At 46.5% G+C, this 11,188-nt stretch overlaps 1 protein-coding gene across 1 annotated transcript; it reads left to right on the plus strand.

The window, feature by feature from the left end:
- Positions 1–3,575: 3,575 nt before the first annotated feature.
- Positions 3,576–8,802, plus strand: NUDT7 (nudix hydrolase 7). Its single transcript, XM_063167666.1, has 3 exons — positions 3,576–3,884; positions 5,281–5,439; positions 7,962–8,802. Exons 1-3 carry the CDS (start codon positions 3,591–3,593, stop codon positions 8,343–8,345), a joined length of 837 nt encoding a protein of 278 aa, XP_063023736.1. The 5' UTR covers positions 3,576–3,590; the 3' UTR covers positions 8,346–8,802.
- Positions 8,803–11,188: the final 2,386 nt, after the last annotated feature.

Below are 11,188 nucleotides of genomic sequence, written 5' to 3' on the forward strand. Positions count from 1 at the left end.
TAAATTACACTGAGTTCCCCAGAATACAGAGGTGGAAATACCTTCTTGTAATAGTTGATCACCTCACCCACGGGGTAGAAGCCTTTCCTACCTCAACTGCAACTGCCTCCAAAGTGGCTAAGATGCTATTAGAACAAACCATTCCCAGATATGGGATAGTGAAAGAATAGATTCAGATAAGGGAACACACTTGAGAAATTTTACATTCTATATGTGTTGAATTAGACATAAATTGGAGATTTCATACCCGGTGGCACCCTCAAGGCTCTGGATGTGTGCAGAGAATGAATGCTATCCTTAAGAACCATATTACCAAATTAATGCTTGAAAGCAGATTAGCATTATTAGAGATCAGAACTGCTCCAAGAAAGGGCAGAGGAGTTTCTCCCAATGAAATGTTACTTGGGTTACCTTATCTGGGAAGGGAGGAGGGGTTGCCAATGGCTGAAACTAATGACTCAGCTCTCAGAAATTATTTGCAGGCAATTGTACTCTCTCTCATGGATCTTAGAAGAAAAGAGTTGTTACCCCAAACATCACCTCTAGACTTTCACATACACCAGGTAAAACCAGGAGATTGGGTTCTAATAAACTTGGAATGATGATGCCTTAACAGCAGCATGGGAAGGTCCCTTTCAGGTACTTTTAACAACTGAAACAATTACCAGGACTGCAGAAAAGCTCTTATGCCTCTCAAGTCAAAGGGCCAGTGGAAGCTCCTCCCCAAACTTGGACAGTGGTACAAGGAAGTGACCCTTAAAAGTTAATCTTCAAAAGATGATTTAATGGTGAACAGTCAAGGGCAAGACTGGACTGACCTCTGTATTTGCCACCTGAGAGCCTTTTGCTCCTCTGTGGGCTGCAACCCCTTGGGCGTTGAGCAGTGGGAATATAAGGCAAACCAGACTTTGACAAAAGAGGAATAGGAGATTATGTTCTAAGCCTGTGCAAATTGCTGGATGGAGTGTCACGGCTTCTATGCTTCACCTCTACCTCCCTGCAGTGTGCTGTTCTAGTGCACAGAGCTCAGGAAGCAGGTATGGATACCGAGGAAGGGAACCTTTGGTGCTTCAGTCACCATCTGAGGTTTGCGTCATCCCAGCAAGCACGGATGGAACTGCTGATGGCAGACACTGCACACAAGCGTATCTACATCCTGCTTTGCTTGAGTTGGAGGAGGACTACAGACAGCATCCAGAACTGACAAATCAGCAACTTTTAAATAGACTGAATTTAACACCGACCTCAGAAAAGACTGATTAATCTTATTTATAACTGCTTCACAAAAGGAGCCAGTTAGTGCTGACCAGACAGGGTAATTAAATCAAGGGGTTCAGCAATAAAAGGATAATAAAAGGAAAGGGTGGATTGTGAGAGACGAGGTGACATTTTGCTGAAGCCAGAAGGTTCTTAGGTTGAAGAATGAAAGGTGTTGGTTCTACGTGGTGTTGCTTGGATTTGTTCTGGTTGGTTTGTTGAGTGTTTGTGAGCTGGGAGAGGGGCAGGGTTGGAGACCTGACTAAAAAGAAGTAGGATGAGAGGGGAGGGGACCATAAATTTGCAGATAACAGCAAGGTGGGAGCATGTGTCAACCTGTTGGAGGGTAGGAGGGCTCTGCAGAGGGACCTGGACAGGCTGGATAGATGGGCCAAGTCCAACAACATGAAGTTCAACAAGTCCAAGTGCCGAGTGCTGCACCTTGGCCACAACAAACCCTGCAGCGCTACAAGCTGGGGACAGAGTGGCTGGGCAGTGCCCAGGCACAAAGGGACCTGGGGATTTTGGTCAACAGCAGCTGAACGTGAGCCAGCAGCGTGCCCTGGGGGCCAAGAATGGCTCCTGGCCTGGATCAGGAGTGGTGTGGCCAGCAGGAGCAGGGAGATCATTCTTCCCCTGTGCTCAGCACTGCTGAGGGCACACCCTGAGTGCTGTGTCCAGCCTGGCCCCTCAGCTTGGGAAGGACCTTGGGATGTTTGAACATGTCCAGAGGGGGCAACGAGGATGGAGAGGGGCTGGGAACACAAACCCTGTGAGGAACCCCTGAGGGAGCTGGGGGTGCTCAGCCTGGAGAAAAGGAGACTCAGGAGCCTTTATCACTGTCTACAACTCCCTGAAAGGTGGTTGTGGTCAGGTGGGGCCCGGTCTGCTCCCAGGCAACAAGTGACAGAACGAGAGGGCACAGTCTTAAGCTGTGCCAGGGGAAGTTTAGATTAGATGTTAGAAAAAAAATTCTTCACTGAAAGAGTGACGGCACACTGGAATCGCCTGCCCAGGGAGGTGGTGGAGTTGCCAACCCTGGACATGTTTAAAAAAAGAGTAGATGTGGCACTCAGTGCCATGGTTTAGTTGATGAGGAGGCGTTAGGTCATGGGTTGAACTAGATGACCTTAAAGGCCTTTTCCAATCTAATTCATTCTGTGATTCTGTGAAAAGTTGGCAGTCGGGAGAGAATGAAAGTTCCTGAGTACCCATCCAATGGCAAAGGGGATAGGGACAGCCCCGACCAGGAAAGGGTATAAAAAGAAGCTATTTCCTCAGGGGGTGGGTGTCTTGGTCTGTCAGGCAAGGGCAGCACACACCTGGCTCATTACTAATAGAGTATTCTTTTGCTTGGACCATTTGTCCCCACTGAATTGTATCTAAAGGTTCGTGCATTTCCAACACCATGGAGGTGGAATAAGGTGATATTTAAGGTCCCGTCCACGTTCTGTGGAAGGAACCTCCTCTGGTTCCTCCTCTCCCACCTATGGTTCTGTGACGGGTCACAAATGCAGCCCTTTCACGGTCCTTCTCCCACTGGGAGCTGCTCCAGTGCCGGAGTTCAGGCGGGACTGGATGGAATCCGCGGAGCCTCCGCACGCCTGGGGCAGCGCGGCCCTGCAGCTCCCGGCGCAGGGACAGCCCGGAGGGGGAAAGGGAAAAAGGCAACTGTGAAAAACGCCAGTCACTTGTTTTTAAAATTTTAAAAGTTTAATAGTAATAAAATGGCTATAAAAACAGTAATACAATTAGAGTAATAATAATTTGGACAATTTGAATTAGGACAATATGAGACAATAGAGACCAAGAGTTATGGACGTCCGGGTACCTTTTTCTGGGCAGCACAAGCTCGAAAAAGGACACCCGTTAACAAAGGATTACCCCTTAAAAGCAACAACCTGTTGCATATTCACATATTTCATACATGATGCATAAATTCCATTCAAACACAGAATTCTATCTGGTCAGTGCCACCTTCTTCCTCTGAATCCTAACAGCACCTTTGAGGTAGGAAGAAGTTTGTTTTCTCTGATAATGGGGCAATAACTTCTTTTTCTCTTTAAGATTCAGGTGTCCTGTGGCTGCTGTATCGCTGCAAGTCCTTTCTTTAAAAAAAGTATCCTCCATAGCATAGTTTCTATTCTAACATTTTTCAGAACCTAAAACTATATTTAAGAGAAGTAACACAGCATTACTTTCTAACACAACACATGTAATATCCATTTTAACGTTTGCGAACGGCCAATCATAAAAAGCGTGCATTTGTCACAGGAGCGATCGAGCGCCGAGCGGCGGAGCCGGGCCGGGCCGTGCCGGGGGCGGTGCCGGAGATGGCGGCGGAGCGGGAGGAGCCGGGCCGCGCTCCCCGTGCCTGTCCCGGGCCCTGTCCCGGTCCCTGTCCCTGTCCCGGCCCGGGGCATGAGCGGGGCACGGCCCGAGGGTGCCCGAGCTCCGCTCTGCCCGCTCCTGGGCACGGCGCCATGGAGAGCGCCCGGCGCCGCCTGAGGCAGTTCGATATCGGGGACAGGTTCTCCGGCCTGCCGCTGCCCAGAGCCGCCGTGCTGCTGCCGCTGATGGTGCGAGCGGGGCGGCTGCACCTGCTGCTCACCGTCCGCTCGCTGCAGGTACCGGGGGCTCCGGGAACCACCGGGGCGCGATCCCGGGCCCCCCTGCTCCCGCCCTTGTGCCCAAGGGCACGGCCGGGTGTTTTTACACTGACGGGATTCTGGTGTTTGCGTGCCAGGAACATGCCAGGATCCCGGAAACCCGTGACGGGAAATTGACATTTGCACCGCCGGCAATGGTTGCTTACTTAAATAAGGAAACTGACCGTGGAACGCAGCTTTGTTAAATGAGGTTTTTCAGTCTGCCGTTAATATTACTCTTCTCTTCCTTTACTATACAAAAGACAACAACCCAAGGCTGCCAGAACTCTTTCTCCAGCATTTTGTTTTTTTCTACAACTCTTGTTTTCCATCCTTGTGTCACATCAACTGCCTGTACTCAGGAATTACTTCTTTCTGTTGCTGGGTCTTACTTAAAAAACAAATAATCACAGTTACATAGCTGTTAAATTGATTGTAAATGTGTTTGTTACTGATCCTTGATGCACAAGCCTACTACTGGAATGTATTTAAACCTATCTTAGAAATTACTCACTTTTTGATACAGTCAGGAGGGGACACAGTCTTTGAAGCAATAACTAAATAATTTAATTTGTAATGAGTTAGCTGAGTCGGGTGTGTGTCTCCCTCCCCAAAGGCAGAAACACACACACACACTGACAAAATGGCAATCTTTTATCCTCTTTTGCAGCTGGGGCTGCTCCCTGTCCCCTTTCCCATTGAGTGCCTGCTCAGGAACTCAGGCTCTGCCGACTGCCAATTCTTCTTTCATTTACCTTCTCACCCTTCTTCCTGTTCTGGTCATGTCTTCAACCCTGCCCCTCTCCCAGTTCTCAACAACACCCAACAGATTAAACAAAACACATTTTAACCATAGATAACAACAGACAGGAAACAGAACCAACCATTTCCATTCTTTTGGTCTGTAATCTTTTTGGGCTGAAGCAAAGTGTTATTTCCTCTCTCATGGGGATGTTATTTAATTATGTCTTTCAAAGGTTTTTGCTCTTGGAGTATTTTGATCTTGCTCTACAAGTCTGTCTGGATTATTCTGTCAGTCATTTACATAAACAAGATGATGCAAAATGTGAACTTTGGCATACTAAAGCAGAAGTTCCGGTATGAATTACACAATGGTGTACAGGTACAGGGTATTTTTTGATAGTGAGGATTTATGGATTACCAGGGGATAGCTATCTCAGCATTTTCTTAGCTGGCTACTCTTGCTAAGGTATGTTTCTTCTGGTCTGCGGAATCCTTAACCACCATTTCCAGCTTCTTTCACTGGAAAGATAAACACAAAGGGATGCTGCAATACCAGCATGTATCAGTGTGGATCCATTAGGAAACATAAAGCTTGTTCTATTTAACAGTACTTTACTCCTTTACATTCTAGCTGAGAAGATCACCAGGGGAAGTGTGTTTTCCAGGAGGTAAAAGGGAAGACACTGATAGAGATGACATTGACACTGCTCTCCGAGAAGCTAAAGAAGAAGTGGGTCTTCAGCCAGAGAAGGTGGAAGTCATCTGTAGGCTGATGCCTGGAATTGATAAAGTAAGTCAGCCTATCATTACAGAATAAGTTTGGGTGGTTTTCACTTGTGTGGTTGGCAGTGACCTTTTCAAGCGTGGAACTGCCAAGAGGCGCCGTTTCCCCGTGTGCCCAGCCCATGTGCCCAGCAGAGGCCAGGGAAAGGGCTCCTGCCCAGGGTTTGGTGTTTGTGAGAGCAGCTCCGGGGCACCACACAGCCAGCGCTGCCCTGTGAGAGTTCAGCAGAGCCATGAGAGCAGTCACAACGAGTGGGTGATGGATGAGCAGCCAGGCTGAGAGAGGGGGGCTTGCTCAGCGTGAAGGCTGCCAGGGCATTTGGCTGCTTTCTTCTCCTGGGCTGTCAGAGAGGGGACAATACCAGAACTCTTCTTGAGGCAGTGGACACAGCAGCGGCACGGACATTGTGATGAGATGCAAGAAAGAAATCCTCTTCACCATGAGGTTGCGCGAACGCGTATGCGGCTCAAAGTCCGGCTAGCTAGAGGGGAAACGGCCGACGCCCCCGCTGCACCTGAGATCAACCCCCCTTGGCGTCGTGGGGCCGAATCACGGACTGGATTAGATGCACTGGATGAGACGAGGAAAGGGAGTGAGCACTTGCTGGGGGTTAACGTCGGTTTATTGAAGGATGGCAGGTACCAACGGAGGGAGGGCACCGACCAGCAAAATGGCCTCGAGCAAGGGGAGAGGCGAGGTTTTAAAGGCAAGGGGCGGAGAAAGGAGGGAAACCCCACTAGCAAATAGGAAAACATATAGGGAGATGCACAACATAACTGACATGCAAACATATCCAATAAACACAAGGTTAGAGAGGAGCCCCAGGACCCCAGCCAATTACATCCCCCAAAGAGAAGAAGGTTCTCGAAAGCTGGGAGGAGTAGGGGGTGATTGACTGAGCCCAGGGAGGAGGAAAAGCTTACTTATATGGTAAAATAAGGGAGGGGAAGTTACATAACTTGAGCAATTGCCAACTGAAGGGGGCAGGGGTAACCACAGTAACAGAACTGTCCGGAGAGCTGTGGTGGGAAAACCGGGGAGGGAAGAACCATTGTACACAAAATGGGGGGAGCAGATACATAAAATGGGGGAGGAATTAAATGAACTTAACGAACACGCTGCACCATGAGGTCAGCCCAGAAGCAGAGCAGATGTTGCTGACAGGCTGTACAATCCCCATCCCCGGAGCTGTGCGGGGCTCACTCTCCCGGGCAGGGTGGCTGACTCGTTTGGTGTCTGCTGACTCCAGGGCTGTGCAGACAGAGAGGGGATGTGCCCCAGGACTGTGTGCATCATCTTCCTCTAGCAGGGAGATTCCCAGAGGTGTCTTTGGAGTGTAGGTCACCATTTGTAAATTAACAGGTTCTCAATTTCAATAGCAGTGTTCAGTATTACATAGGGTCAGTTTTCCCATAGAACAGAGGAATTGCTGTTTCTGAAGATTATTTTTGTTTAGCAGGTAGCACTTTATCACTATGCCTCCTGTTCTTCTATCTGATAGCAATATCCTCTCCCCATTAAAAATGGAAAGAGCTACTTTTGAAATTTTATTGCAAAAAGCTTTATTTAAGCTTTGTTTAACTTCTTAAATTATTGTACATTTTTGTACAGATAACCTTAAAGCCACATAGCTCAGAGGCAGTGTGTATAAAGGATCAAATTTTCCCTGTTTTCCAGCCAATTACTTCAGTCAGTAGGAGAGATGGTGAGGGTTTTGGACCATGAGCATTGTACATGTCAGATGACACTCTGTCTGCTCAGTGTGTACATTCCAGGTGCTTCTGACCCGGACAGAATCCTTCCAGACTTGAATCAAATACCACAATCACTGTTTTGCTCTTCCTCCTTTCTACAGGACAGTGGTCTTTGTTAGTGTGAACAAACAGAACTAGCAATGCATCCTGAAGAATTTTGGTGTTCTGTTGATGCAAACTATGATTTCAGTGATTTTGTCTTCCCATGGAAGCAGGGATTACATTTAGAATTAAAATGTCCATAAATAATGTGTTTCAAAAAGTGTTACATTTTATGGCTAAACACATTGCAATAATATTTCTGTACCTATAGAAAAATATTTCCATATTCTGGAAAATTCCTATATCCTGGGAAAACAATACAGAAATATGATCCATGATAGGGAAAATCTAGATTAAAATCAGAATTGAAAACGTCAGTAAGGAAGAGCCATGGGAAAGCATGCATGCTTTTCTACTTCTGTAGCAAACTGGCAAGCCTTTTAAACTGCTCTGTGATTATACAGGATGAACAGAGTATTTGTAAAGTCATTTTTGACAATACAAAAATATGACTTCAAATTCTTCAAGTCAAATCACATAGATTGCCATTAGGGGGACTAAATTGCATTGCAGTTGAAAACATTCATAGGCTTCTTGTACTCATTTTGTAACAATGAAGTGATTTTTTAAGTAATGAACATTTTTACTTGGTTCAAACATAAGTGCATGAGGGTTTTGTTGATTTTTTAAAATTTACTTATTTATTGTTTGTTTTTTTCTCTCTCTTTTTAGATGAATAACTTGGTGACACCCGTTGTAGGATTTATAGAGGAAACATTCCAGGTCACTCCTAACCCAGATGAAGTGAGCGAGGTTTTTGTTGTGCCTTTGGAGTACTTTGTCAAGCCCTTAGATTACAAGACCTTCTCTTATAAAACCTCCTCAGGGTACTCAACTCGAGTACACTGCTTTACATACCATGACCAGGAACACAGAAAGTCATTCAAGATATGGGGACTGACTGCACACTTCGCTGTATTTCTTGCTCTTGTAATTTTTGGAGAGAGACCTACCTTTGAAGTGGATTATGATCTTGACAACTTATTTTCATCTTCTGAGAATTACTTCACTAATTTGTATGCATCTATACATGAAAGAAAGAAGAGTAATCTGTGACAACTTGGTCTGGCCATGAATTTATTTTGAAAGAGGAAAAAGGAGGTTGGTTCATTTCCTTTGTACCTACTTTTTGAAAGCTACACTTGAATTTCATCAGAATTGGGAACTTTAAGATGACGATCTCTAACTAGATTAATACAATTTTTAATCTAAGAGCTGTGAGAAGCGCACAATATTTTTTATGAAACAGACTTTGAAAAGGTCTGTTTCACTTCTTTCTCAATTTCAGTGCCTTTGTTCTGTGTGATCAGAGATACTTTCTGTGCACTGCTTTGTCTATAATGAGATAATACTGTTTGATGGAATTTGTGTCTGAGTTAGCCTCGGAAAACTTTCTGTCTGCCTCTTACATGTGCCATGCATGGACAATATGATCCATACAGTCTTGTGTGGTGTCTTTGAGCACTTACAGAATGCACAATAAAAATACAAAAGGTTTCAGGTGCTTTCACAATCTTGTTTTGTTTGGGTTTGTGGAGGGAAGAGGGCAGGTCAATATGTGCAGTGAATTTTGGTTAATTTAACATTTCTCACGAGGCAATTCCATAGGCTATGGGAAACTCAGGATACCGGCAACAGGACTGAAGTTTGTCCCTCACCATCTTGTTATCAAATCTCACTCAACTGCTGGCAGGAGCCTTCTCCAGGACAGAAAAGTGGAGGTGAGGATTCATGAGGACAACCCACCAAATAAACAACAACAGAGAGGGGTTCAGAACCTACAAAACAGCCCCTGAAGAATCGTCAGAGACCAACACTGCACAGCAAGAGCCTCTGAACAGTTAAGGACTGAATGCTCCATGCCAAACACACTGAAACCTGAAGACAAGATAAAGCAGTATAAATTTGAGTAAAGAAGTTGTTAGGAAAATTAATCCACAAACATCAGAGGTGTCTGTCCAAAAAGGAGACAGAGGAGTCATTTTTCTTTATTTGAATAAAGGGAAAGGCCATGGGGCATTCCCCTGGGGTCTCTCCAATTTCTGGAGGACACAGCCTCCCTTTTTATCCCAATTTCCAGCCACATTTCCCTTCTCTCTTTCCCCTTGGCTGAGGTACTTGAGAGGTTCAGACTTCCTGGTATGCCTGATACCAAAGATTTCCCTCTAAGGTATAACCCTCCCTTTTCATTTTTAATTCTTATGGAATTTAGGGAGGGGTTTCTTCCCCATTGTTTCTTTCATCTTTCAATGTCCAATTTAATTTAGCAGCAAACCTAAAGTTTATTTGTAAAAGCAAATACCTTTTTCCATTCATCCATCAGTGGAATCCTTCCCTTTGTTTCTTTTATCTCCCAGTGCTGGTTTTATCTACCAGCAGACCCACAGGTAGTTTGTAAAGACAAATCTGCCATTCCTCTCAAAATCAGTTACCATGATAGCACAATCTGCCCAGTGTGTGATCACAGCTAGAATCCCCATTGCTTGGCACAGCTGGCACGTGTGCAGTTAGTTGGGAGCCAGAGAGCTGCAAAGAGGGGTGCTGCTGGGGATGCTCCTCTTGTTCAACTCAGCAGCAAAGTGGCACAAGTTAGAGCAGTGATTTTCACTTTAGAATACCTTTGCCTTTGGGAGTGCACCTCACAGAGGCTGCTCTTCTGGAGTGTGAAATGCCATGATGGATGGGAAAGCATCCAGAAGGCAGAGGAAGAGCATCAGGCAGAGCCCTGCAGGGTTCCCTTGCATGTGGCAAGGAGCAAGGGCTGAAAGGCTCCTGCCACCCTCCCCTGTGCCACCTGAGCTCCTTGCATGCCCCAGCAGCTTCCTGGTGCCTCTGGCTGCAGATCCAGCTAAGACCCAGCCATGTCCAGAGATAAAATCCTGAAGCAGCTCCACAGGTGCTGTGTTGCTTTGTCCCTGTGAGTTCTGCAGTTCCAGTCTGTAAACCTGCAGGTTTCTAGCCAAAGCTGCTCATGTCATATTAGACCTGCTTATATTTTATACTGCACTGACAATATGTAGATACTGTATTGGCAATAAGTTCAGTCATAATGACCCACATGATCAGTGCCATACATCTCACACCTATTGGAATAAGAATCCCAATATTCCCAGTTAGATTGTGCCTGGGCCAGTCTGAGCCTCGCTGCTGGGCCAAAGGCAGCAACTGCGGTGTATCACCCCAGAGATACCTTGGCTTGCTGGTGGTTGCAGCTGGGCACTGAACAAGTCCAGGCTTGTTAGGAACCCCGTTTACCTCCGGAGAAAGGCTTCAGGCGATGGTGAAGAGACAAAGGAGATGGATTCTGCTGGAGGGTTTATATCCAGAGGTTTATTCCATGGTTACAGAGGTCTGAATCTTGGGAACAGCTCCAACAGAATACCGACCGCATGGCTCGATTCACCTTTTAAGCTCAGGGACAGGGGAAGGGGAGGGACAGGTGAGCACCAACCAGGTGGAAGGGGCAGGGTCTCAAGGGACGAGGGACACCCAGACAGGCCAATGACCCCCAGGCCTGAGGAGCATCCTTTGAACTTGACCAACCACACGACGCCTTGCTGGAATGTTAAGCCTGATTGACAGGACTCACTCAGCAAGGGGGCAAGGGGGAAGAGGTATAGGCACACCTGGGAGGTGACCTGGAAGTCTAAAATGGGACATTACAGCACACCACAACACCTGACCAAGAGTGTTCTCTCTGAGCCTGCCACAATCCCCAGGGTTATCTGGGCCAAAGTACCCCAAGGTAACGTGGCTGCTCTCAGACTGTCATCCATGACCATCCTAAGGGTGTCACTGCCTTCATGACAGGGGTTTAGAGCATTAGCTCTCCAATTCCAGGGGCAAGGGACAGGTGGGACTTCAAGTAGTGGTTAAGGGTGGCTATAAAAGCTCCAGGT

The sequence above is a fragment of the Melospiza melodia genome, chromosome 13 (assembly GCF_035770615.1).
Source record: "Melospiza melodia melodia isolate bMelMel2 chromosome 13, bMelMel2.pri, whole genome shotgun sequence".
Taxonomy (NCBI): Eukaryota; Metazoa; Chordata; class Aves; order Passeriformes; family Passerellidae; genus Melospiza; species Melospiza melodia.

Coding starts and splice junctions, on each gene's coding strand:
- NUDT7 (XM_063167666.1), top strand. CDS start 3,591: ATGGCGGCGGAGCGGGAGGAGCCGGGCCGCGCTCCCCGTGCCTGTCCC. Junction 3,885..5,280: donor TCACCGTCCGCTCGCTGCAG/GTACCGGGGGCT, acceptor TTTACATTCTAG/CTGAGAAGATCACCAGGGGA. Junction 5,440..7,961: donor TGATGCCTGGAATTGATAAA/GTAAGTCAGCCT, acceptor CTCTCTTTTTAG/ATGAATAACTTGGTGACACC.